Here is a 27,986-nt window from a genome sequence, read left to right as displayed (position 1 = left end):
TTCAGTCTTTCGTAATTCTCATTTCTGTTGCACAGCCTCTCTATTCCATTCACTCAAGCTGATGACTCTTCCTTTACAAAACTTGGCAGCAGCTGAGAGTTGCTATTGGATGCATGAGAATTAAATCCTGTCTAAAGCACCAGCCAACAGTTTTCTGCATCTGTTGGAGGAAAGAGTAGCAATTCTGTTTCTCTTGACTTGTTTAACTTTATTTTTTTTTTTATCAATTTACATGCAGGAACAGGTTAATCTCTCTCTTTCTCCTCTCCTCTTCTGGATAAGATTTTTGTAGTGTGGTCATTTTATTCACCTGGATAATATTGCCTACAATCCTTATGTGCTTCTCTGCTTCTGTCCTTGCCCAAGCAAACTATGAAATTTAACTGCCCTGCTCCCTGCAGAAAGCATCTACAGGCTCTTCAGAGGTCAAGATAGTTTTTTAATGTTAACTGATAGCTGACCCTTGCAGTGCCATGGAATATGATCCGAATTGGAGATGCTTGGCCTCTTTCCCTGCTCCAAAGAGCTGTGACTGTCAATACAGACTTAAGAAAGCTCTTGAGCGTTTCAGCAGGAAAGCCTCTGTGTAAAAACACTCTCCATTCAATTCTGGGGGTCAATCCACAATAGAATTTTGGGGGGAGAGGAAAATTTCTGAAAGAATCCGAAATGTTCCGCTTTCTTTAGGAACTGATTGCCATATAGCTCCTCTTTCTTCTGTTGTACAGTGACAGGCTCTTAGGGTTATATCTTTCGAAAGAGACTGCAGAACCTGTGGCAAAATAAAGGAGTCACCTTTGAAAGGCAGAAACCAGGATAGGGTAAATAATGAAATTTTTTCCAATTGATGCTGAAAATGTTAAGAATGAGGAGATACCGTATTTAATTTCAAATCCTTGGTGATTTCTATTCTGAAAATATTTTTCCTATGCTTAGTGACACTCAGCCTAAGCGAATTTTATTAGCGGTTATAATGAGTCCTTGTTGCACACAAAAGCCATGGGTTCCCAATAGATGACTATATGTTTGGATACACAAGACGAAGAGTTATTTAGGAAAGGGTGAAAAGGAATTACACTACATAGAGGAGAGGTCTTTAGTTTATCTCTCATCAGTGTAGCGATTCATTCATGGCCCTAGCACTAAGAATAAGTGTTTTTATTCTCTGTAAAATAGTGTAGAGTAAAAGCTAGCAAGAAAAAACTGATCAGAATTATCCAAATCAATGAACTTCTCAATATGAGAAATTCAATTCCCTTTTATCTAAAAGTTATCAAATTAAGAGCTTTAAGTTATTAATACATATAGCATGTGTACCTAGACAACATGCTAGGCAGTGTCTATCTGTGATAAAAATACTAGAAAGAAAGAATACAATTTCAAAATAAACATGAAATGTGCTCCATTCCTAGAAGTTTTACAACTAGGAGTAGTAGTTTTCATAGCAGAGTGAATAGTTGAATTACTAGGAGTCAATGCTTAATTCTGTTAATTGCCTGTTAATGCTGCTAATTATTTTGCTAGAGTAAATTGTCTCTACAGGCTAGGAGTCTTATTACTACGTTATTGGTTTCTTAAGCTTCTCAAAAATTGTGGCTGCAAAAATTTCAGAGGTGAATCCATTACCTGGTATTGTATTAACTTTAACATAATTTACAGATTAATTTGAATGTTTCTGTGAGGAATAGGTACAAAATTGTTGAATAAGTTCAAATTTATTGGAAGTGAGACTGATATTCACTAAGATTCTTGTATGCACCAGATAAAATTAAATTTTGTAGTGACAGGAATATTTACAAGCCAGAGTCTCAGTGCATGTCCTTTCAGTTTGCTTTGATACTTCTATTTTTGTTTGAACATATGACCAGAGTCCATCAAGTTCAGCGAGCTTTCTTTGCCAATGCCAGTTTCTTTAAAAAGAACACGAGAGACTATATAGTAGCTGTGTTGCTCATTGAAGTGGTCTCTGTCCACAAGCACCTGGTACAAAACTGGGGATTGAGCAGCTCTATAACTACAGAACCTAACTGTAATGCAGGTAAAACAATTTTGTGAAAGAAATTAAGGAAAAGAGTAACTGCTACATTTCAGCAATCTTGAGTGAAAGAGGATTGTAAGAATTAGTCTTCCTTCTAGTTTTTTGCTAGTCCAGAAGAAACTTGCTCGCTAAGGAACTGTTACTGATGGCCTATGATAAAGGCTTGGTTTCTTGAAACTGAATGAAGACCTTGCTTGAAAAACAATGTTAAGTTGCCCATCTTTGACATTTGACTTCTGCATTTCGGTATTGAGATGGACGTTGATGCGTAGACCTGATTAACTGATCTAGTCACCCTTATTTTTTATTGCAAAAAAATTGCTTGTGGGAAATATTATGACAAGCAAGGTCTGAAAGTTTAGCATATTGCCTAGTACAGTGGATCTCTGATCTTTTTATACTACTGTCATCTTCCAAGTCTTGTCTATTACAATTGTATTAGTTTTTCTAGCATAGTTGAGTGGATTTGAGCTAACATCAAGCAATAGATATGAACTATAATGTTGTTTAATGAAATAAACACATTGGTATTACTATAGATTTTCCCCCAAATCCAAAGAGTAATTAAAGTAACAGGTCACACACCCTGGGCTGCCATACTCGCTGTCATCTTCAAAATTCAAGCTAGGAAATGAAAGAATGAGATTCCTAGTCAAGAGAAAAATGGTTCCTGTAGCTTTGAGGTTAAGAACTTAAAAAAAAGAACTTCTAACAGAAAGAATTGTTTGCCTGTCATAATGTTCTGCTGACTGATGCTTCCTTGAAAGATATTGACAATAAATGACCGTTACTAACTCTTGAAAGGTACTTTTCAAGAGCACTGAGTGTATCTGTACTTGCTGGTCTCATCTGGAGCACTGTGTCCAGTTCTGAACTCCCCAGTATGAGGAGGGCTTGGATGTACGGGAGCGAGTCCGGCAAAGGGCCTTGAAGATGATTAAGGGATTGGAGCGTCTGGCATATGTGGAGAGGCCGAGAGAGCTGGGACTGTTCAGCCTGGAGAAGAGAAGGCTCCAGGGAGATCTTATCAATGTGTACAAATACCTGGTGAGGAGGGGAGTAAAGCAAACGCAGCCAGAGTCTTCTCAGTGGTATCCAGTGACAGGATGAGAGGCAATGGACACAAATTGAAATATAAGAAATTCTGTGTAAGCGTAAGACAGAACTTGTGTGCTGTGTGTGATGTGGACTTTCCATCTTTGGAGATGCTCAAAACCTGACTGGATATAGCCCTGAGCAACCTGCTTGTAAGTGACGCTGCTTTGAGCAGGGAGGTTGGACTAAGTGACCTCCAGAGGTTCCTTCCAACCTCAACCATTTTGTGTTCTGTGATTTCCCCCACCCCTAGAGAATTAGATATTAGATCTCAAAGTGAAGATGCTAAAATTTACATAGATTAGTATGTTCACATTTAGGAAATTTGCAGAAATACCCTAGGACATCCATGCAGAAAAGTGAGTTTCATTGAAAAATGCATGCAGTCAGCGCTCTGCGCCCTGCCAAGGCCATCTTTGTAAGCGTGCTGCTGGGCTGCTTGTTACATAGTTGCTTTTACTGTAGAAGGATACTAAGTGTAAATTTTTGAAACTGTGCTTACTCTTCATGGTATTTGCATGATTCATGCAGTCTGTGTTAGTAACAACTAAGGGGAGAAAATGTGCAACAATGAATGAGAAACACTTAACTGGTAACATTTTTTAACTGCTTCTTTCAGCCTATTCTGGAATATGATTTGAGGTCTTTGTCAGGGAAAATTTAGATGTGTGACTCCTAAAGATGGGAAAAATTGGTTGCTGCAGGGCTCAGCATTTGGAAGAGAACTTCCAGTGGCATGTACAGAAGTCCTCCATCTGTGCACAGTAAATCTGTATCCTCGTGGCAACAGTAATGTGAGAATAATTAGTAATGTGTTGTTCCCACCTTTTGCCAGGGTTTAAGTTTCTAGGAAATGTGTCCTTTAAAGTGGTGCAGCTGATTCAAAGGAGCTTGACAGTATTCTGAAAGGTAACATTGCCCAGTCACTTGCACAGAATACGAACATTAAATTTTCACTAGAGTAAATTATAGTAAAGCACTTCACTATAAGCTTAAGTCATTTACCTTTTACTAGAGGGAATGAGAAGGAATGATTATCTATTTCACAGGTTATCCTGCTTTGTGACAAGCAAGGAGTAGTTATGAAGACAGTGAGGAAGAGTTAGGGGGAAGCAGCACTGGGAGTGTGGAGTTTCTTTGGGGTTATTGAGAAGAGGAGAGTTATGATGAAAAGGATAGGGGAGGGCCCAGAGCACGGGTATTTAATAAGAAAGTAAGTGATTGGGTATGGGAGCCTGTTTCCCCATACTCAAGCTGGGATTTGGGGGAAATCTGCAGTCTGGGAATTGGGACAAATGTTTATGTGAGCCTGGAGCCTGGACTGGGAGCCTTGGCTGAGACTTGAGGCTTTTGTCAGGGTTTAATAAGGTCACAGGACTGGACTCGCTGTACAGTTCAGAATAGTACTGAATTGGGAAAGTGTGTAATCTTTTCGTTGCTTCTTATGAATGAGTATGCATACAGCAGCCAAAGCCACTAGTCAGAAGTTGTTTCTCAGATGCAGCAACATTGTAACGGAAGGGGGGGTTAGCTGGAAACAGCAAGGAACTATATGCAGCAAGGCAGGGGTGTAAGTAAAGGAGCCAAGCTGGTCTAATGCTCAAATTCCTGTAATCAGCATGGAATAGAACTGCAGAGCCTTCAGGTGTGGATTACATTTGTATTTTCTTTAATGTCTCTCTCAAACTTTTCATTGGTATTTTCTTCTCAGGAAATCTGCTCTCGTCTCTGTAATAGCGATCCCTCCAGCAGCACCAGCTTTGCCTAACTTTTGTGAATGCACCATGAAGGCATGCAAATAATCCCTAAAAGCTGTTGTTGGCTTTAGGGATACAGTTCTTTCAGCATATACCTTAATTCTGTACTTCAGAGCTTTACTTCTGAAAACCACAAAGGGTTAATGCTATTTTCCCTGGCTTTCCAAGGGCTGAGTGATGTTGAGCACTGTGCTGGAACAGTGTAGTGACCCTAGCTTTGTATTTTCTCACTGAATGGAAAAGCAAGCTAGTAACTTATCAGAACTTTAGGAGACTACAGTATGTATAACCTCATTATTCACAGAATCACAGAATCATTTAGGTTGGAAGGGACCTCTGGAGATCATCTAGTCCAACCTCCCTGCTCAAGCAGGGCCCTCTAAAGCATATTGCCCAGGATCACATCCAGACAGGTTTTGAGTATCTCCAGGGAAGGAGACTCCACCACCTCTCTGGGCAACCTGTTCCAATGCTCTGTCACCCTCACAGTGAAGAAGTTTTTTCTCAGGTTCAGGTGGAACTTCCTGTGTTTCCGTTTCTGCCCGTTGCGTCTTGTCCTGTTGCTGGGCACCACGGAGAAGAGGCTGGCCTCATCCTCTTGACACTCCCCCTTCAGATACTTGTACACGTTTATGAGATCACCTCTCAGTCTTCTCTTCTCCAGGCTGAACAGGATAATGTATAATGTGTAATACTATGCTTTGTACTAATATACTAAATGTATATAATACTAATGTATAATAATGTAACATGTATAATACTAAACCCCTGCCCTTTCATTGGATCTTGAATAATAACTGGAGTTTCCAGGGTTCAGTAGAAGTTTTTAAAATAATGTTTCATGTATTATAGTGTACATTCATTATTATACTTTCTTTTAAATACAGATTTAAAAAACGAATGCTGATAGAACAGCTTGAGAGTTTTCTGGAAGAAATCCATCGCAGATCCAATCAGGTCAACCATATCAACAGCAGCTAAGAAAGACTGCATATAAGAGAAAGCCACAGCAGGGCACTGCTGTCCTTACTTGCATTCATTTTTGACATGCACTCTTATCTCGAATCCCATATCTGAAAGAATGAAAAGCTGCTCTATAATATGACGAGAAAAGTATCCATCATCTTTTTTTCTTCACTTCTGTTATTTTTGTAATGTGAAAAATATCACTAGAACATTTTTATTTAACTAAATGGAGAATTTCTTGCTTGTCATTGACTTAAGTGTCACTTTCCCTCAGGTTCTATTTTCTTAATCCAACCTTCAAAACTATCACCTCTAAGGTTGAACTTTGCCAAAAAAGTTGCTTTGTAATTTTCAAAAAAAAAAAATTAAAAAAAAAAAGCACATACATTAAACAAGGTAATGTTTTGTATATACAGTTATTTTGGATATATTATTGTAAGTTGTATAAATGTATTTTGAAAAATATTTAAGAAAAGCACTTTTGTTATTCCATCAATAAAAGCTCTATTTTAATCTTTGTGTAGGACTGAGTATGTTTTTTATTGGAATGGTTTGTTCTGCCTTCCCTTTTCAGAACATCAGTGTTCCAGTGCTGGTGTTAAGGGAAGAGGAGCAGTTTTTTATCACTGGAAATTCTGATCTTAATCTGAGAACTAGTGAAAAGAAGCTAATGCTGAATCATACCTAAAATAGGATGATAATCTATAGCCTTTTGTACTCTGTGCTTTGCTATTTGCTGAACAGCATGGCAAATTAATGGACTGCACACCGACCCGAAGCAATGACAAACATCAGTTTTATGAAAATACGATGTAGTAAAATAGGGCAGTGGCCTTTGAGGAATGGTGTATGGAATTTTTCTTTTCTGTATTAAAGTTTTTGCCGATTTACAAGTGCAGCAATAGCCAGAAGATGCTGCCTCTGGGACACAAAATATCACTGAATCCTTGATTGGTCATGTCTTTCATCTGTGTTAGATGCTCTTAAAATCTGGAAGCTTTGATTCAGTGGGAGCAGCACCCCTCTGCTTTTTTTAAAGGTTCAGTGGTTTGCAGTCTTTACTCAGAATTGTTACGGGCATGGGTTTGTGATGCTTGTGGCGGCACGAGTTGCTGACTCTCGTCCTAAAACACTCCCTCTATGCCAAATATTATTGGGATGCTTAAAAAAAAAGGCATTTTCTAGATGCTTTTAGCCTTATCCAGTGTTCCTCAGGAATGACCATTCTGCACACTGTTAGTTTTAAAAAATGTCCCTTATGTAAAATCGTTTTTTGGTAGTAATACTTGTTTTGTCACTGATTCAGTGGTATATCTGCTGCTTACCTGTTCTTCTGTCAGTTTTCAAACAGCCTCTCAAGTTGATCTCCTTTTCACAACATTTTGGGTTGCTTGCTGACTACCATGGTGCCTCAGTTTGATAATAGTTAAAGATAACTTTAAAGTTCGTTAAAGTTATCTTTAGAGATAAGAACCAGACTGAAAATTTTTTATGTCTTTGACTTCAGGAGAGGGGGAATAAAGTTATGCTTGAAAAATAACATATATTGCAAAGCTTTCTTGTGGGACATTCTCTCAGATGAGCTGCATATTCAACAACGGTCCGACTGACTTTAGCTGGTCACCTGTTAGCACAAGGAAGAATTTAAGCAGAAGCAGTGGCCCACATGTAGGTAGCCTGCGTTTAGGTGGCAAAATCTGTTGAGGTTTTTCTTGGATGTTTATATGCTTACTATAGTAAGCTTACTATAAGTAAGCTTATATAAGTAAGCTTACTGTAGCTTACTTGTTGTAGTTGTGACTCTGATGCTTCAAATACAGCTACAAAATAAGTTTCCTGTAGTGTACACAAAGTAATAAGGTAGTGGGGGACTTAGTCTTATCTTCTTGCAAAACTGATGTTTTAAACATTGTTTTAATAAATGTACAGTGCAGTCTTTAATTTCATTGAAGGATAGCTCACCACAGGAGGAAGAGAAGACAGTATATTTGACTGGCATTTATTATGGAGGATTTGCAACTCTTCCTATAAAGAGTACAGAACCTGTAAATAAAAACAAATTATTAAAATTATTTGAATGTTTAGGACCAAGTTTTTAGAGTGTGTAATGCAGTTTAGATGCTTAATCATGGAGCTAGCAGATTTGTGATCCCTTCATTGCATGCTTGCCTGTGACAATTTGAACATTTTATATTAAAAGAAAAAGTCCTTTGCCAAATAGTTGGTAGCCCAAACCAGAAACTTTCCCAAACAGGTAGTGAAAGAACTCCTTTTGAATGGAACAAAACAGGGCCTAAATTAATTTCTTTGTTTTGTTATTGAAGTTACAGTGGAGATTTTTACAACCCATCGAATGAAGCCACTGCCTCAGATTCACTGAGTTTGTGGTTATTTAAGTTGTTTTTGTTGCTGTTATTAGCTTGCCTGGCTTTCAAAGGGGATGTGTTCAAAACTGAAGTTCTGCAGGAGGAGAGGGAGAAAAAAGCAAAAAAACTTTTTTTCAGTTATTTCAGGTAGAGCTATGTTGTTCTAAGCCTTGGAAAATGCCTAGTATGTTTCTGCGGTTACTAGAAAAGCAATGCATTGAAGATCGGGTTTCGCCCTATATCGAGATTCATTCTGCACTTTATGGGGTTAGCAAGTTTTAAGTACCTCTAATTAGGTGAATAAAATTCATTAAAACCAGGACGCGTTTACCCTTCCTTCTTTTCATATGTGAAGAACTTCATTCACTAGGTCTGAATAAACAAAACAACATTGAATGTTCTCAATTTTCACACTTTGCATTAAAAAACTTAAATTATAAAAGATACAGTTGTACTAATTTATTTTTAGTTGATTGCAAAGTATGTATTTTGTTTCATATAAATACTGTTTTGCGATCTGCATTCCTTCCTATTTATATCATTCATTATACACTGTAAACTAAGCAAATTAATTCACCAAAATCACTTTTCCTTCTTAATCCTGAAGGGTTTGTGGCTCAGCTTCCATAGATCACATTTTCTTTTTAATACCTTTTTAAAAATTTTGCACTTGCTAAGTAATAATGTTTTCTATTCACCGAACGGTAATAGTTATCCAAGTTTTTTTAAACAAAACCTCCACCAAGATAGTCCTTTTCTCTTTAAAAAGACATCTCTGTATTTTGGTCAAAACGGGACGTTCCTTCAAAAGCAGAATGTTACATATGCAACTATTCACTGACTAAGAGGACAAAATCGTGTAGCTTGAAAGATAAGGAAAATGATTTCTTTCAGTCTTGCAAGGCCCTAAAGAGTGTTTTACTGAACTCTATAAACGCATATCTGTCTCCTTAAAATCTACACAGAAATGATGCTGATTTTGAGAGAAACCTGGTGATGTGAGGGATTTATAGAAAAATACATAAGATGCAAGTGCAGTGCATTTATAAGAACTAGGAGTTGTTGGAGGTGGCCTAGCATTTCAAAGGAGCGAATACACATAATGCAATTCTTGGCTATTAGTTTCAACAAGCTATATACTGCTTTCTTTGCCAGAGATTCTGGAGTAGCTTGTGACTGAAACGGCATATTAGCATAATACTGAGGCCAAGAGCACTGTGATCCTTCAGATTTTCAGGACTGTTCTGTAGGCTTTTGGTTTTGGGGGCCAGAGGAGCTTGTTAGCAAGAAAGAGATTATTGCTTACAAAAGAAACATGCATTTCCTAGCAGTTCTTGTACAAGTGAAGGTACAAGTTCGGCTCTTTCCAGAGCAGTGGTCTCAGGTAAGGACTTTGCTAGTTACATACAGTATATACCCATTGCTTTTGATGACCTGAATGTCTCATGAAGATACTAAGCAGTGAAGAGTCCTGGAACATAAAACTATCCCCTCGAAAGTATTGATATCTAAGATATAGGTGGAAGAGAAACTTGTTTCTGTATATTTTGAGTTGTAGCTAAGTAAAAGGTTGTTAGTCTCCAGAATTTCTGAGATATCTCCCTAAAGACTGCTGAGGTAGGTATCAACATAGTGAATTTTAGGCCCGGGAATCCTGGTGCCTCCAAGTAGAAGCCTGGTTGCTGTGTGAAAGTGCGAGTTTCATGCATAAGGGAAGCTTCAGATTTTAACTTCTTCAAATGTTAATCCAGGTGATAACCAGTTTTTGTACCAAATTGCCTGTGAAGGCATGTCTCAAATCTTAGGGCATTTAAGATTTTCAGTAAGGTATTTATGGTGTCTACAATTAGGATGGAAATCTTTTTACGCACATACTACATATACACAGAAAACTGCTAATTTAACTTCCCTGAATTAAATCTTTACCATGCCTTCTTTCTTAAAAAAATAAACTTTATTCCATGGATTATGCTTTAAAAACAAAGCCCTGAGCTGATGCTGAAATGTCCTAGACTAAAGAATGGCATGCTATTTAGGAGGACCTTTTTATTGATTTCACTGCTACTTGTGAATGATTCTGCTACTGAATTCAAAAGTATACATACCTGTATCAGCTTGTCTCAGGAAAAAAGTAAAAGGTCTGTCTGCTTTGAAAATAGGTGTTCGAGATCTTTTCAGTAATACCATTGCTGCAATACAATGAAGCAAATATTAGTAAAATGTATCCATTTTCATTCCATTTTTTGTACTGTGCTCCGATGTTTAGTGTTTTGAGTTACTACTGTATGTTAAGAGTATTAAAGAAAAAAAAAAGATTTTAACCAACAGCAAAATCATTGTAGGTGTCACGAGCAAGTCAAGTGTTGGGAGACTACATGTAGACAACACGTACTTAGCTGCTGAAGTGATTCCATCTGACTTTGGATCTCGAAGGTAATATACAGTGTCGTTGCTGTTTTTACAGACCAAATGTGCCAAAGTCATACCATGCTATTACCTACTTGCTTAATTAATTTCTAGGCGTGCTGTTCTGCTAAAACATAGTCCCATTTTGTAAATGGGAAACACACAGCTGAAAAAACCTAAGTGATCCTGGAATTCCTCTGTTAGAGCTCTCAACGAAACCTAAGTATCCTGAGTCTCGAACTGCTTTGTGATTATCCTTCCCCTCTCTGGTTATGGATTAATTACTGTATTACAACTATGTTCCTTCAGAATTGTGATGGCCCAGAAAGCAATTTTTGAAATGAAAGCCTTGTTTAAATAAAATTTCACAAATGGCACAATTATTCCGTTTAGCTTCCTTGTAGGTATGAAGTATTAACAATACATTCTTCCAAAAGCCAAATAGATTTGTATTGTTTTAATGAGCAGTTAGAACAATGGAATCCCATCTAAAATGCTGGTAAGGCTCAGTTAAACTAGTCTGAGTGGCACCGTTTCCGTGCTCTGAAAAGAAGTACCTGCTTTAGCATTTTCTCTGCATCAAGCCAGTGTTGTGACTAGATGCATAACTTTTACCATAAACAGTAAATATAGTTATACTTTGCTAAACCAGCTTCTTAGCTTGGTCTGACTGGACTTAATGGAAGTTCTAGCATTGGCTTAAGTGGGATAAAGATCTGATGTAGTCTACTGATTGCCGTTAGCCTTAGCCGTGGTATGTAACTGAAGCCACTCAAAAGCTTTTTCTTTTTCTTTTTTGTATGGGACTTATCAGAAATATTACTAAAAATTTAATGCTCAATAAAAATGAGAATTAACATAAAACTTAGCATAAAAATCTTTAAGCAGCTTGAGGACGTGCTCAGGCTCTGATGCGAAGCAAGCGGCAAGGTGGCTACTTAATCAGCGTGGGGGTCCAGGCCTGCAGTCGCCCTTCGCAGCAGCTGTTCCCGCATGGGGCTGCAGCATCTCTGTAGCGTTCCAGGCTCCCAACAAGGAAGCAGAAACGCGAGGGCTTTTGGTAAAGCCCATGTGATTGAAAAACTGGCTATCCAGCTCAATATTTGTAGTTCCCCTGTTGTAAAATTTTAATTTAGGTAAGTTGTAAAGGAGGATTTCTGTTGAAATGTCATTCAACTAGGTCATTTGTTGAAACTATAGTCAATAATGGGGGTTTTACTCAGAATTTTCCCTCCCTCTCTAGCTTCTCGTGTGGAAATGCATCTGTTTCCAGAAATTACAGCACATAAGCATTGCTGCTCTAAGTATATAAAAAACGTAAACCTGTAACACCTCCGTGAAGATTATGCTTCTGCATCCCGAACCTCAATACTACCAAGAAGTTCATCCTCAAAAAAAACGCCAAAACAAAAAACAAAAACCACCTTAGTGGTTAAAGAGCTATGGATAAAATGTGAGTAGTCTTTTTCAATTCCTTGTTTCTATGACCTGAGCAAACAAGATTTGACCAACAGGAAAAGTGGTGGTTTATTCTGTTAAACTGTATTTCTCCTGGGCTGGTAAAACCAGTTTTCACTCAGGCCTTTTTGTGGGTTGGTTTAAGATCAAATGTAAAAAAAGGGTTGAGTTTTAAGAATTCTTATGAGCAAATAAGCAGGTGAAGTGAAAGCATGTTAAATACAAATGTAAAAACGTAGATGTGATATGGCGAAGAAGGCAGATATATATTAAAATTTCAGAACAACTGGAGTGATCTACACAGTAGCACGCTTTGTTAAATAAAAGACTTTAGTAGTTGGTTTGGTAGTGAAATGTTTCGGAAGTGAAAAGTAAAGTCTGTATACTTGATCTACCTGTAGCTCCTGATGCCTTCGTACCATCTTCTGTTACTTCAATCTTTGCTTTGTGAATAGCTTCTGAAACATAAAGACTGCCTTGCTCTGACAAAAAAAAAAAAAAAGTGAATATTGACAATTGTCTGAATCTTATTGCTAACAGCTTTTCATTTTTAAAACTTTAGAATACTTTGAACTATTTTTTTTGTGCAGAAACCCAGGTTCAACTGTCAGACATTTCATCTGAACAACTAATTTAATAACTGAAACAAAATTGCTCTGAAGATTAACCAGACCAGAGGATTTCAACCCTTGTGCCCTTAGCTGGAGCAATAGGGATGAGTGCAGACACCCTTAAGCTATGAGCTACCTTGATATTAAGGGTTTTTTTCATCTTTTTTCATCAGAGGTGCAATGGACAGCAAGAGGAGAAACTAATTAACACGGGGGGACAATGAATGAATACTGGATCAAAGGACCACTGTGAGAGAAACGGCAAAAACGCTGCTGTTCAGGAAGAAGGGCTGGGACTGTGACATAAAATGGAGCTCTGAAAAAAGGGAATTTCAGGTATCGAGTGTCACAAGTCTATTTTTCCCCAGCTAACCGCAGAGGGTAGAAAGCAGGGACGGTTGTGAGGCTTTTCTTTTTTGTCTCAGTATATGTCCACCAAGTCTGAATTACACAGATGAAAAGAAGGAAACACTAAAAGAACATTTAATCTGTTTCTATCGGAATCTCGTTTAGCCAAAAATCAGTGATGGAAGCAAGAAAGACAAAACTGTTGGGAGAAGCAGAAATTTTTAATTAGATAAACTAACATATTTTGGGAAAAAAATAGAAGCTTTCAGACACAAAGAAGCTTTTCCAAGTCTGAAATAAAGCAACAAATTTCTGTAATGAATGTGAGCTGAGAGTAAATATTCTGAAAATTACAGTGCCTGCTTCATCCTGAAGGTGAATCTGAAAACTTGTCTATTTTTTTCTGACTGTATCTACTGGTTAAATAAAAACACAACCCTTTCTTATAAACTCTGCCTCATGTAATTCTTAGGCCACCGTGGCTATAACCCTACCATTGCAAAACGGAATTGTATCACGTAAGGACAGAACTGAAAAGGACCTCAGGATATCTTTTACTCCATAACCCTGCCATGAGCAGGATCAAATACTTCTATAAACCTCACTCCGTACGACATAAAGCAAAATGCTACCAAGCTGCATGCATAGGAAAGAAGCTGCTGAAGCTGCTTTAAGGTTGCTAAAGTATGATGAAGTTCATCTCCTCAAAGCATTCATCTCAACAAGCACGTCCTTACAGTCTGAGGTTCATACTGCAATAAAAAACCCTACATTTGGGATATCCTCCCCCCCCACCCCCCAAAAAAAAAAGTGCCATCTGAGGTTTGTCCCAGGAAAGCAACTTTCTAGTGAAAGCAAGGTCCTCTGAACTGGAGAAATCTCTTGTTTTACCTCCATTGTTTCACCCCCCCGCACACAAATATCACAGGCTCTTTCTGTATTTCAGTAGGTTTTTTTGACCACTTTGCATCTTTGCTATGAGCAGGAATGTCCAAGTTGCAATAATTCACTTTGCTGGAGTAGTCAAAAATAAAAAACAAAGAAAACAGATGATCTGGAGTCTTTTAGCACTTAGTGTTAAATCAGGGTAAAGTTTTTCCAAGGAGCAGAGTAATCTCAGGCTTCTGAAAACAAAACAGTTTTTTTTTTTTTTTGTAACACTGGTGTTTTAACAAAGGGAAAGTGAAATTTAGTCCATTGGTTGTTGCATTAGCAACACAAAATACCATAGGCACCAGGCAATGTTGTTTGCGATGCCAGGAGCTGGAATACGGGTTTGTTGGACTGGCCTCCCTAACTGTTAAACAATAGCTTGAAATAATATTAGAAACACAAATTATACTAAGGCATCATCAAGCTCTGAATAAATAACTGCTTACCAGGTCTATACCTTCTTGCCAGCTTTAATCTTAAAAAAAAAAACAAGCCAAAACAAAACAAAAACCACACATACACACAAAGACAACCCTGTCCCTATCAGATTCTGCTTTATCACAGAACAATAGACGGAAATAGAAATCCTAACAATAAAGTTCAACAGCTGAATATGAACTGTGTGTTGGAGTTTCACAGAGACAGAAGTATGATCAGCTCAGAAGGCCCACGTCTGCTGAATCACTCAGGTATGATCAGAAAGTCTACAACTATTCAGTCAACGATCACCTATTCGGTAGAGCCTCTTACCTGAAATACCTCTAAAATCAGCGTTGAGGGGATCAAATATATCTGTAATTCCCAAGGCAGAAAAAACTGTCTTTAGGTCAAAATGGCTTTGGATACTGAATCTGAAATGAACATGATAGATTTTATTTAAATGCAGCATTCATAGTTTCATAGAACTAAAAGGTGGAAAGTATACAATTTATTTCAAGACTTTGAATTTCATCCATCTCTTGCTTTAGGAGCCAAATGCTTTCTGTCTGATTAAAATGTACTTTCCAGAAAAGCATCTCATCTTGATCTGAAGATATTAACAGACAGAAATATCCACATCCATCTACTGCAATCAGGTTGCCTCTCAGTCTTCTTGACACTTGAACTTTGCGTTTGCCTGAATGTGCTCTTTTTAACAACCTATTTGGCTGTAGCAAAGGGCCCTTTGAAACATTTATAAAAGATTAGCTTGGGGAAAAAGGAATATTAATGTACAAATTGTTTTTCAGTGCTTCATTAGCATGGGGCCTGTATTGTAAGAGCTGTGTACTAAAGCCCTTCCGTGCTGATCCACACAATAGGTACTGCCACAAAGACCCTCCTGCTCGTGGAAGAGATGCAGCTGATTCCTCCCGCTACCCAATTTCATTTGAACAGTTGATAGAAAATGCTGTCAGGATATGTGCATTTCCTAGCAATGGTGAACAAGTAACATGCAGAATGGGCAGCTGAAAGTTGTGCAGAGAGAGATGAGTAATGATCAGTGGGGACTGCTAAACTCTCTTTTCATATATTTTTTAGTGTACACGTAAGCTGAAGAAATAAGGTGTTTTTTTTTTTTTTTAAGGCTATATATTTACTCTTCCTTAAGCAAACAGAAGAATGCGGTGTGGGAAAGGGCCAAGAATATTTCTCTCTTTTTAGAACATTAAAGGATCATTATGCCCCAAACAAATTTTAGATAAGAGTTGTAGAAAGAACTCAGATTCCTTTTTTTTAGACAGCACATAACATACCGGAAAGTATTAGCATTCCCAGCTCATCTCTTTATGGCTTCAGTGAAGGTCAGAGCAGCTTTTTTGATGATGTGATCAGAAGAACAAAGCTGGAAGTGTCTCATTTGGTTTTGCTCATGTCAGTGCTATCATACGTAATTCTAACAGCAGAAGTAGCAAAGCCCTCTTGAAGTAATAAAAGCACTTACCGAGGTAGAAAAATGTCCATCTTCATTCTCTTTAAGCTGTTGGCCCAGAGGGTTATGGTTTTGGCAGAAAGGTGTGACTCAATCTGGGACAAAGATGTGCTTTTGTGGCCAGGAAGCACCATGAACATGCTGATTTTCTCCCCGATGTATGGTAACTCCACCACGCTGAATGGCTCCAGAGAAGCAGTCTGGAATTGGCCTGGAGGCAGGCAAATAGCATCCTTATTTCATCACTCAAGTGAAAAAAACCGGTTTGGGGAGGCAGGTGGTTCAGAGCACCAGAAGTGGGGTGCAAGGGGCTCTCCCACGCGCCAGCCCCGGGGCCAGCTCTGGCTGCCGTGCACTGAACCGCAGCAGCTCATCTAAACACACCCAATCCTTTCAATATATATATATCTCAGCAGAAAAGTGCTGATGACCAGAATCACCATGTCTGAAGTGCCAGCTCAACGGTGCACGGGTACTTTGCTACTTTCTCATGTAGGCGTTGCCCTCCTTGCTCAGAGTTTAGAAACGTTACTGAGACAATGCCAGTAACTTCTCTGGGGCTGGTCCTGCCGTGCTTGTTCTCTGCATAAATTCATGATTTTCTCAGTGATTGCCATCTAGCACCTTTCACTAAAAAATCACTACTGAAAGAAATTACAAAAACAAAATGAGAAAAAGAAGTGTACTATTTAAGTAGCTGAAAACTACTTTGACCCATGTTTCCATCTTTAGTATCAATTAAAAATCAGCTTTAATCTTATTTCCCAAAACAAACGGCTGCATTAAACTCTAACGTAGTGAGGCTCATACTTATTTAAGCAGTATATTTCTTGTTTTTGAAAATCCGGGCCTAAAACCTAACAAGATCAGGTGAAGGTCATAAAAACTAGACTCAAAAATAAAAGCTAGTGGGCTTCTAAGCTTGTAAAGACTTGCAACAACCATTTAAAAGTACTGTTTTTGTAGAAGAGATTCCTTGATTCAAAGAAGGATTAATCCAGACCTCTCAAATGGTCTCTGTCACACAGGAAAACAGATTCAGTTATCACAGTTCCCCTTTCCTATTTTATCTTCCGTTAATCCAAGAAATGGCATTTCAAGAATGCTCAGCAATAGTTAGCAGGCAAAGAGTTAAAATACAAATTGTAAGCAAGTGACCTATCATTGCCATTGCCGTAGGCCATCCCAAATACTGAATCTAATTCCTCTCCACCCAGCTATTGTAGCTCTCTTTTTAAGGTAGATGCTTTTCAAGTCAGGTGTTATGAACAGCAGAACATAACTTAGCTAATATCCGTAATACAATATAATTACAGAACGTCTTGATTGTTCAGTGGATAACTTTCATTAGGTCTGTAAATCTAGATTAGACAGGACTAATTAAATGTTTTTTATTCTGCTAGATTAAATTTTAGAGCCTTAGAGTTGCTCTCCCACCATGCAGCCCTTAGAGGGAAGTGTGCTGTTGAAAACACTTTCCAACACAGGAAATCAGTTTGCTGAGAAAAGGCCTTCTGGTTTGTAAAGCGCGAGCAAAGAAGATTTAGGTTAGTGCTATACTGGACACGAGTGACTTAATTTATGGGTATACTGAACATTTGAAGTCTGCATGTTGTCCACAGAGATTATAAAGACCTTATTTGTTAACTGGAAAGAAAAACAAAGACTTGAGATTATTGAGTTAGGATGTTTAACGTTCCTCACTTGAACTGATTTTGAGCATCCCATAGGGATTATATATGCTAAACTAGTATCTAAGTATAGAACAAACTACTTGGAAAAAACAAATATGTAAAACAGATGCAGTGTTTAAAAGACAACACTATTACTATTTACTATGTACACATTACTATTTACCACGTAAATAGTAATTTTGGCACTTTCTTAGATCAACATTAATTGACCTTGGGCTATTTTTTTCTACATGGCCATGCTAAAAGGATAAATGAAACTGTAAATACCGAGATTGATATTAGACCACAGCTAATCTTTCTTTCTCTATATTTTGTATCCTGATGGTAAACAGCTGCTTTCATTTAATACTGAAGGAAAGTTATCTCATGCCTCTGTTTTGTTGCAGTAAACCTGTCTTTTGAATTAATTTCAAACTGGTTTATCAGAAATGTTTCTAGCATTTCTAATGGTAACGATTGAATTGGCCCTGTCAAATCTGACAAGCAACAAATTGAAGGAAAGCCCTCGGCTTTCTACGTTCCTCAAAAGTCTCTCCAGCTGCAGAGAGCTCACACATTTCAGACTGAGTGAAAAGAAAATCTCAATATTTTGGCTAACTTTTCTTTTCTTTGCTGGTCTAATGCTCCAGCTATTTACTTTGGGAAGGGAAGGATGGAGTTCTTATAGTTATGGAAATGGCCAGACAATTACAACTAAAAATTTTATATCATGTTTACAAAGGCCTGGGAAGAGATATGTGGTCAGTTACTGCAGCTCAGCTAATTAATTTCTGTTTTTTTCCCATGGTCTCCACTGGTACTGTTCGTACAGCACTGCAGACCCCCTGCCTTCAGCCTAGGCTCCTTATTTTTTTATCTTGCTCTAACAGAAGAATAGGTTCCAAGGAGAGGTTTGCTTCTGAGCTAATTAGTGTGTGCTCATCCTCCCAAAAACATTTGTTTGCTTGTTTAACTGACTAGCTAGTGAAGCAAGGGTGGGTAACACTGTTCCAGATTTTATGAGTAGCAAAGGCTTTGCAGTGAGCTGGTAACACAAAATCACCTGGGGCTGAATGACTGCGAGCTGATGCAGTAGTTTATGTTACCTGGAAATGAAGATGATAAGGTTTAGGACCTGCGAAAGGTGAGATGGGCTCCTCAGTAAAGCCAATTAACTTCTGAAAGGTTCGAGTGCGCAAGAGGAATGGGAATTCTCTAAGTCAGAGGTGCTAATGCTCCCGGGAGCTTGTGCCTGAGCAGAGGGAAGAAGACAGAAAAAGGAGCTAGAAAAAAGCCTCAAACTACTTGCTATGTTTTTACTCACAAATAGTAATCTATCTGACCTGGATAACCACCGTCCCAGAACACTGAAAGGACTCGGATGTCAATTTGCAAGTGTGCTAGCAAAGATTTTTCAGTAAATCTGTAGATTCAGAGGTTGTGTCCCATGACTGGCAAACAGGAGCATATTTATAAGAAAAAGTAGGTAATATGAGAAGTTGTAAGTCTTTGTTTGAAAAATTTTAGAATATGCACTGGAGGAAAGAATAATTAAGTCACAGAGGGAGAGAGAAAGTGAGATAAACTGGAACATCAGATAGGCCAAAGCAGACAAATCCGTGATCTTTTTTGACAGGATAACTGATTTGTTATATAGGGGTAAATCCTATTGATTAGTCTTGAGTAAAGCATTAGACACTGTTTCACCAGGACACTATTTACAGGTAGGGGTGATGGTGACTACTGGAAGGAATGCAAGTTAGCCAGCAATTGCTTGAAGAGCAAACAGCAATGAGCTATGTTAGTAGTGAGGTTCCCAAGTTGAAAAGAGGTTACCAACAGCTTTCCAAAGTATTTCCAATATTCAAGAAGACTTTCATCAAAGAAGAACAATGAAGATACCTTGATGACTGAACTGGTGGAAATACAATGATGTTCCAAAAAAAGAAAAGAAGGCATGTATTTCTGGAGATTTTCCTCCCCTTGGTTTACCTAGCACTCATGAGTGGAAAAAAAAATGGAGAGGAAAAAAAGACTGAAACCATAGAGCAAAAAAGACTGTGGTGAGTACCTACCCTGATGTGGTTCTGTGAGGCTCTAAGCAAGGTATTTCTAGCAAGGTCATAGAAGTACTAAAAGCATTCTAACACATATGTATGACCTCATTAAAATTATTATGTATGCTTTTGATCACTTATCTCCACTTAATGTAAATTGGGTAAGTGCAGAAAAGGACGAGTAGAGGCCTGGAATATCTATTTTATGAACAGAAATTGAAAGGGCCTGGCATCTTCAGCTTAGCCAATAGAAACTTGAGAGGTAGCTTGGTGACTCAGAAGTACATTTGGGAATAAATGCTAAAGCTGAAAAGAAATTATTTAAGTTAAAGGATAAAGTTGGCACAATATCAAAAGCTATAAATTAGTTTTGAAAAAGATTAGACTTGAGATTAGACGGATTTCTACCCAAGTAAAGTTCTGAAATAAGGTAGAAAGTGAAGGAAGCTGTTATAATTTAAAAGGGATTGTAAAACTAAGTGGAAGAATTTCTGATGATATGAAATTAAGCCTGCAATAAATAAATCTAGCCTTGGGTGAATAACGCACATGCTCCAGACTTTTGAAAGCAGCATACATGCTTACTTATTTGCCCTGTATTAATACTGCTTTCACTCCATACTAAGGGCTTCTGCTAGTTGAATATAAGGGCCAGAAAAACTCCTCTCATCTTTTTTGTGGACTTTGCCCTACCTTTGACTACTTTGCCTTGGGGATGGGTTGTAACCAGAGACAGGAGGGACGGGTGTGCAGTGCTGGTGCTCACGGTGGTGTTAACCTCTCTCTGCTGCTCACATGCTCAAGGGACAAACAGCGATCAGGTTTGGGGGCCGCAGGAAATGTCTTATCCATTCCTTAGGTCAAATTGGTAGGTAGAGTCTTGATCTTGTTTTAGTTTCTAACTGCCCCTTTGTTATGGGGCCAGATGTGCTCCTTAGGGTCCTTTGGGAGCTTTATTTAACAATCTCCCTGCTATTGCGAGGGACTTTGTGTTTGATGGCATCCTTACTCTTGCCTGTTCCCCTCTCGTAGCTCAAGACACCAGTGTCTTTCGGTTGTTTGCTACAGCTGACAAGTTTGTTAAGGGGTGCAGGAAGGTGTTGGTCTGGGAGGGATGGGCATGGATGGTAAACGTTTTAGGAACCGTTTTGAACAAAACATCTGTTTCGTGATTGCTTCTGGACTCAGTTCAGTCACCCAGGTGGGCTCCTCATTTTATGGGATTTCTTTATTCCAGGCTGGGAAAAGATCACATCTTAGTTTAGTGGTTGTGGGAAGTCAATACATAAAACTCTTCTATGTTGTATGATATACCAGATCTGGAAGAAAGATAGTTACCATAGTTAACTTCAGCTGTGTGATGCATTGTGGGGACTTTCAGGGTTAAGCCTTCTGCTGTAGTAAAAGGCAAGATCTGGGTATCCATGAAGGAAAATTTCTTTTGCCACGTGCTTTTGAAGTACGTGGTGCTCACCACAGTGACCTGGTTGAGTGGCGATGCAGCCGTCTCCAAGGCCATGCCGTGGAGGTCTCCATCTGCACAGAAAAGAGTTGCGAGGAGATGCACCTAGCACTGCATACACAGACATAAAGCCCAGGTCTGTATTAGAGAGGTCAGGACCTCTCTTTGGCCTTAAGGGCAAGAGGCACGGTACAATTTGCATTTGCACAGCCAAACCCTCCTCACCCCACCTGAACGTGTCCCTGGTGCCTGTTAGCCCACCTTTTCCCCAGAAGTAAGCTTAGGAGATGCCATGGGCTAAAGCTGTGCCAGGACTGTGCTAATAACTGAACAGTGTGGATGGCAGCAGGCCACTGCTCCACATCATGCCCTGGCTCCAAATCAGTTTACTAGTACTGACCTAGCTTAAAATTGCCGATATGTTTTTTGCAGTATTTGATCTTTAGTTGCTGAAATCCCTCATGAAATGTATTCATGATTAAAGACCACTTTATGAAGCAACTAAATCAGACAAAGCTGAGATCCTAGTTATCCCTAACCCTTATTTAATTGGCAGTTTAATTGATCCTGCCTTGGCTTTCTCAAAGATTTTTAAAGTGTGATCCACGATTAATTCATCAATATTAATGTGACTGCCAGAATATGAACTCCCATTTCCCTTGGCTTCTAGAGCAATACTTTTCTATCATAAAGCTGGATCACTTATTACAGTTCATTTGAGAAGGATAGACATTTTTTTTCGATAGCAGCTTTAACGTGTGCGTGTTTAACATCGCATTACTTTTGAACACGTTGATGGCCAAATTAACACTCATGTAACTTCAGTCAATGGGGCAAATCAAGGATTAATTTGGCCTACTGGTTCTAAAGACTTTCTTTTTCAATTATTTTTTCATTAACATTCAATTTAGTTTCATTACTTTTCTTGCTTGTGTGGAAAGTAAATTCCTTTTATTTTCCGTTTTGACTTCAGAGCGTGAGCGCTGAGCTTCCTGCCCTGCGTATTTGCCTCAGCAGCACAGAAACATCCAACTCTGCAGACTCAGTCTCTGGGGATCTTGGCTGCTCCTCATTAAAACTCAGAACACTGCAAAGGATTGCCATTTCAAAAATTAGAGAAATAAAGCCAAGTGGGTAATGGCTCAATACTGCAAACTTACACTGGCAGGTTCAGATATAGTCCATGTTCTTTCCTCACGTTAGAAATGAGCATCAGCACAGGGATCAGGTTTTGGGGCTGCCAGTCTTGGTTTATGCAATACGGAGGGTGGCAAAAAAACTTTATACTGGTTAAATTCAGGATCTCTCGTCCCTCTTATTTTACATTTTCATTCTGTACAATCATTCTTATGTTACCTCCAATGTTACTGGTAATCCATTCCTGTATTTGGGCTGCAGTGGCGTTAGGGTAGCTGGAGTTGGCTTGCTGCAGGCTGCTGTTCGCCCAGCGCACGGTATGAGCAACAAAGAGGGGCGAGAGCTGAAGTCCTGCTTGCACAAAGAGGGAACAAGCCAGCTGGACCACGGTGCCTTGGCTAGAGCTGCCGGTCGCCCCTTCATATACCACTCGCAAGAAATCCTGCACGCTTTGATCTGCCAGGTAAGACAGAAGGAAATACTGTGATTATCATGGTGAGGCTAAGAATAGCAGAGATTGCATCAGGGCTCGGCAGCTCTCAACTCCAGTGCTGACACCGAGGTCCTCTGAAAATTAAAGCAATGTAATAACTGAAGCACCCTTCACTTTATGAAGTGCTACTGTCAAGCACTACTGTCACGCACGATGATGCACTGGACGTGACAAAGCACTCTCCGTGTTGTTGTTGAAATCACTATAGCGCAATATGCCAAGTGTCTGATTTCACATCTCAGTCTGTCTCACTCCTCTACGTGAACGCAGTTCTTGTTTCATAAGGAATATTATTTTCTTTTGGGCTGTCTCTGAATTCCCGTGACTGAGAACTGGTGCCTCTGGCCGTGCCAGGCTGAGCTTCCAGGGCCACAGTCCTGCAGTCTCCCTTTCTTGCCATAATCGATTCCACCTCTCCCAGGAAATACGTCTTTCTGACTACCCCGGGGCTGGACCCCCACTTCTGTTTCTTCTTTCTTGATGATGGTGCCCCAGGCTGGTGCAGTGCTCCAGGTGAGGCCTGGCAATGCTAACTAGAGCTGAAAGGCTGCTTTATGTAAGTTACAAATGACTCTTCCATTTATAGAAACCACAAGTGTCTGCTTTTTTTGTGGCACAATTATGTTTTCCATTCAAAGTTCATTTTTTTAATTCCAAAGAGCCCCCCGTCAAGTCCTTTTCCTGAAAAACTGCTCTTTAGTCCACTGCCCCCGGCTGGGGTAGCTGATTATTCCTACCAAATGTAGAACTTTTCACTTGTCATTATTGAATTACATCCTATTTATTTCATACCTTCCTCCAATTTGCCAGGATCATTATAAATTCTATCTTTGTGCTCCAAAATGCTTGTAGCAACTCCTATCTCAGTGTCATTCAGAAATTCACTAACTTATTCTCTAGTGCATTGTCCAACCCGCTAATGAAAACAGCTGAATAGTGCCCCAGTCTCCTGTTCCTGGGAGTTCACGGTAGGTCAGGGGTAGTGGCTGATGTGACGGATACAAGGTTGGGCCACACAGGATAAGGAGTTTTGCAGTCTTGGAGAATCTTGTGTATATGAAATCAAAAAGTTTCTAGTAGTTTATCCTAAAGGGTGATTTAGCAGCCATTTCTGCCTGTTGTTATTTTGCTCGTGCTAGTGGTTTGTGATGGGATGGTTAATACTGAGGTGACCTACCCCGGCCCGGGACTTGTACCCAGTCTGAGCGATGCTGGTGGGTTTTCTGTCACATCTCCTCGTGTTTGTGGTTCAGCCCCTTTCCTGTGTCCCTTAGTGTGCTTCAGGGGTGACCTGCTTGCACTCACCAAATAAAAGTCCTGTCTAGGTTGTCAGTTGCCTTTAAGAAATTAATAACTGATTCCGTCTCTCATAAATAAGCTTTCCCTGAGTTCTGGGAAAAGTTTGGAGGACTGCTATTCTTCAGTCAAGAAATCAGCACCTCTTGGCTCTGCGGGACCACTGTGGCCTCTCTGATTTCCCAGGACGCCAGCATCCAGGTGTCCTGATTCCTGTGTGAAATCTCAGCAACTCACTGCTGAAAAGAATTGTTGGCCACCGTGTCCGAGGAGGCCAATATTGCACCTCCAGGGTGCTGTGCTCAGCTCAAGTGTTTTTCTGCCTCAGTCTGAAACCTGGGGCATCCTGGGCAGGTCACAGGCATCCAGCTCCCCAAACCAGGCAATTCAGGGCTTGCTGCTATAACCGCAGTTCGAAATCTTGTTTATGACTCCAGAGAGACCTTACCTTGATGAGGCAGAAGGTGAGTTTAATATATACGGTTTGCTACCAACTGAGAATCCAGCCCGCTTTCTAATCTAATAGTGTCCCTTTAATAACCTGGGAAGACCTGTATGAAGTTCGGTATTAAAATTTAGATCTTTTATTCTTTAAGGGATAAAACATTGGACTCCTTAAACAGATGTCAAGAAAAATCACACGGTTTGAGGTGTAAAGCGCTTTTCTCATGTGTTTTGCATTAGTGCGCTAGCATTTGGCATGTTCTTTTGAGGATGTAAGAAATCAAAGATGGTAAATTGGAAGCAGATGTTAATGTGAGGTGCGGTATCCTGAGCTTGTAACTTCAATATCAAAGTGTTTAGCTAACCGAAGTCCTGAATTCTTACTCAGAGAACAGTTCAAAATTGCTTTAAAATATTCTACCATGGATAAAATAAAGCAGCGAGGAGAAAACATTTTAAAGTATTTCATTTTTTCTGTGCTGTCTAGAGAGACATCTCTATATATTTTGTTTTTCTCAGTACCAGAATGGAGGTGAAAAAAATCTTCCAAATGTTAAAAGAAGATTACAAGTACATGTAAGAGCTGATTCTCCCTGAGTAGTGGCTGAACTATCGATGTTTTCATTGTTTTCAGCCTGCTAAGTTTTTTTACCGTGTCCTTCATTATTGTTGAAGACCGGTCAACAGAAACATTAATGCAAACATTTAATTGAAGAACAGAATATTATCAGATATCCATATGTATATACAATATGGTCTTACTCATCTGATAGGAAACAAGATCTAACTGTTTGATTTGTTTATTTGGCCTTAAAGTGCCATTTGAAGAAGTGATTTCCTCCTGGACAGAGGCATCACTGCAAATGCGCTGTCATAACCAGGAGTGGTAATCCCGTCCTGCTTTATTTTCCCATTCACACATTAATATTTCTGAAAGCCAAAAACTGGTGACATACACACACCACTAAAATGGTGAGAAAATGTCTGTTTGACATTATGTGCCACAGGAGAAGAAGTAGGACACCCAGCAAAAGAGTTAGCAGGCTTCTAAAACACCTCCGCACTTTGTGTTATACATTGTGTGGAGATTTTTGCCTAAATTTCGCTGTGCGATATGCTTGTTAAGACTTTTTCTTTATAACTGAGCACCTACCTGACAAGCAGTGTGGCAATTAGCAAGGTAAAATCCTTGCATGAATGAACGTTGTTTAAAATGACCTTGCTGAATTTACAGAAACAGGAGTCTTATAAGCAAGACTTCACTACATTGGCTGCTCATAACAAAGATGCACTGTCCTTGTGCCAGTGCATGTAGCAGTATCTGTGTGTATTAGCCAGTGCTAGTACTGTGTTAGTTTTGACTATGAACGATACACAGAACAGCGATAAAGACTAAGGCAGGTTACAGCACAGGAGAGTGAAATTACTGTGGATTTTCTCTTTAGTCTTCATATGATGAAAGTAAATTTTATGCCAAGAGGTAGTGGTATCACCTCTATATTGTCTTGTATGCAAGCTGCAAATTTTGAAGATGAGGCAGTCATTTGGTTTTCATAAACCTTGGGCCCATAACGTAAAATAGTTTTTGGTATATGGTGTGACACGGTAAGATAAGCCAGAGTTAAAATGAAGACAGCATCCTTCAATTCATCTGACTTAATGCTGGATTCCAAGACATCTGCCTTTTCCATATTCCCTCCAGATTTTCAGGGAGCTTTTTATTTTAGTCTGCTTTCAGGAAAAGATGCAATCGCACCATCTGTCTGTCCGTGTAGCTCTCCGTCTGCCAGTCTCCTCCTAATAACTTTTCACCTTGCTGGCCAATTGTAATAAAATTAGAAAAAGGGGTAGAGTCTTCAAGATTATTCGATTCCTCCAGGTTTTGTACAACTTGTCAGGGGGACAGGACGGGAAACAACTGCTCCAGTGGTGGGAAGCTCGGTGGCATTGGGCAGGGCAGCTGGGGAAGACTGGGGGAGATTGGGGCACGCTGTGCACCGGGAACCCCCAGGAAACTAGGAGAAATTCTGCTAGCCTGGAAGGAGCTACCCTAGATGGAGTTGTATTTTGGTGCAGTAAGAGTAAGCACCGAAAGAGAGATATGTGCATATAAACTACTGAAAGAGTTTCCTTTGTCTAGTTCATACTTAGCTAGCAAATATGGAGAAAGCAGTCCTGAATTACCTCTTGCAGTGCCTGTTAATAGGACAGAAATTCAGTACAGTGTGTGCAGTTGCTGCCTCCTTAGTAAAGCTGTGAATTGACTGCAAAATGTAAGGCAATCACTACTGAGAATAATTTTTTTCAAACAGTACGTTACCGTGAATGCTGTATCCTAGGGCATCCCGCAGCTCCGTAAAGGTGTTTCCTCGAGCTCCAAACTGCAGCAGCTCCAGAGAAACCGCCACGCTGGCTGGCGACACCACCAGGTTGGTTTTGTTCTCTGCTTCGGCCAGGTGCTGGTAGAGGTTGATGGCAAATTCAGTCTTCAGCTCTTTCAGCTCATCGTGGGAGACGCAGTCACCCTTAGTTAAGCAGTAAGCGGAAAGGACGAACGCAGCGAAGAAAATGGGCGACATGAAGGCAAGCCAGAGCGCTGTCCCCAACAGATAATCATACCTAGAGTTAATAATAGAGGTGTTTAGAAAAGCAGTGTGCCAAGGTGACAGAGGAATTTTCTCTTTACATCAGCATTAAACTATCACTTGCAATAGTAACTATTACCAGTATAAAACCTCTCCAGACCTAGCCAGCAGCTTTTGCCATAAAAAATAAAATGGAGGGACTTACTGATGACTCTGTTGGCTAGCAAGGACCAGGCTTTTCCAGGATGCTGTACCAACAGAGGATGATTGACCCTTAGAGTACATGGAAGTACGGTGCCCATCCACTTAAAAGCTAGCTACCTGCATGTATGATGGGACACTTTAGGGAAGTGCCGGGCACCCGCAGCTCCTTTCTGCCCCACCAGAAAGGGTGCCATCCACAGCCCCCCAACAGGAGGGCTACCTCTTGGGAGGCGCGGGTGTTCAACCAGGAGCTCCAGTCTGGGGTTTCGCTCTAAGTTTGCAAAAAGCTGGCTGCAAAATACGCCCCTCTGATTCAATCTATATGAAATTTATCCCGGTGAAAAAAGGTGGTATTTGCAAAAGGCACAAATGCCTGCCGCACAGAATCACTGCTTTAGATTTTTGTGGGAAATCAAGCCTTGGTCAATGTTATATTAAGCGAGACATAGATTTGTATTTAAAGGGAAAATGCTGAAATGACAGAACAACTTTCTTTACAGAATTTTACAGTATGCAAACATATCGTAAAAAATACGGCACCTTCTTTCCCTTCAGGATTTCCTACAAATCTTTCTCTATGCCCTTTGCTCCAGAGAGCACCTCTAACGCCTTATATTTACTCACAGTTAGCTCTGTGAAATTGTCTCGCCTTTCTGGGTCCTTCTGGGTGTCTGACTTGAAGCTGTCTATGCACGTCTTGTCCCCTTCTTTAATAGGTAATGGAGGAAAGACTAAGTCATGAGAC

General features: G+C 39.6%; 2 protein-coding genes and 1 long non-coding RNA gene across 8 annotated transcripts in view; 2 read left to right on the top strand and 1 right to left on the bottom strand.

The window, feature by feature from the left end:
• Window positions 1–6,369, top strand: part of INTS6 (integrator complex subunit 6) — a 50,651-nt gene extending 44,282 nt beyond the window's left edge. For all 5 annotated transcript variants that reach the window (XR_011138637.1, XM_068929905.1, XM_068929903.1 and 2 more), the window contains one exon: window positions 5,778–6,369. Coding sequence is in view for 4 of the 5 variants with exons in the window: in XM_068929905.1 (XP_068786006.1) it covers window positions 5,778–5,871 (94 nt within the window). In the remaining variant the exon portion in view is untranslated. The remainder of the gene's footprint in view (window positions 1–5,777) is intronic.
• On the bottom strand, window positions 35–27,898 carry SERPINE3 (serpin family E member 3). 2 transcript variants are annotated; one of them, XM_009678640.2, is made up of 9 exons: window positions 27,866–27,898; window positions 26,773–27,071; window positions 22,439–22,675; window positions 20,959–21,156; window positions 15,903–16,101; window positions 14,729–14,829; window positions 12,482–12,568; window positions 10,328–10,411; window positions 35–7,899 (listed from the first exon to the last, which is right to left on the bottom strand). In XM_009678640.2, the coding sequence occupies exons 2-9, from the start codon at window positions 27,029–27,031 to the stop codon at window positions 7,859–7,861; spliced, it is 1,206 nt and encodes a 401-aa protein (XP_009676935.2). In that variant the 5' UTR covers window positions 27,032–27,071; window positions 27,866–27,898; the 3' UTR covers window positions 35–7,858. The 2 variants fall into 2 exon arrangements, with proteins under 2 accessions (XP_009676935.2, XP_068786008.1); XM_068929907.1 differs by lacking the exon at window positions 35–7,899 and having other exon boundaries at window positions 10,284–10,411.
• Window positions 10,533–13,444, top strand: LOC138065588 (uncharacterized). Its single transcript, XR_011138639.1, has 3 exons — window positions 10,533–10,655; window positions 11,872–12,081; window positions 12,871–13,444. It is a non-coding gene; the product is annotated as an uncharacterized lncRNA (long non-coding RNA).
• Window positions 27,899–27,986: the final 88 nt, after the last annotated feature.

The sequence above is a fragment of the Struthio camelus genome, chromosome 1 (genome assembly GCF_040807025.1).
Source record: "Struthio camelus isolate bStrCam1 chromosome 1, bStrCam1.hap1, whole genome shotgun sequence".
Lineage (NCBI taxonomy): Eukaryota > Metazoa > Chordata > Aves > Struthioniformes > Struthionidae > Struthio > Struthio camelus.
This window is presented reverse-complemented; position numbering and strand designations above follow the sequence as displayed.

Bases quoted from the DNA above. Each gene is read 5' to 3' on its own strand.
- SERPINE3 (XM_068929907.1), bottom strand. From the start codon at position 27,031: ATGTCGCCCATTTTCTTCGCTGCGTTCGTCCTTTCCGCTTACTGCTTA. The intron at 22,676-26,772 runs GTAACGTACTGT...CTTACCTGGCAG, and splicing joins CCTAGGATACAGCATTCACG to ATCAAAGCGTGCAGGATTTC. The intron at 12,569-14,728 runs GTAAGAGGCTCT...TTTTTTTGTCAG, and splicing joins TGATTTTAGAGGTATTTCAG to AGCAAGGCAGTCTTTATGTT.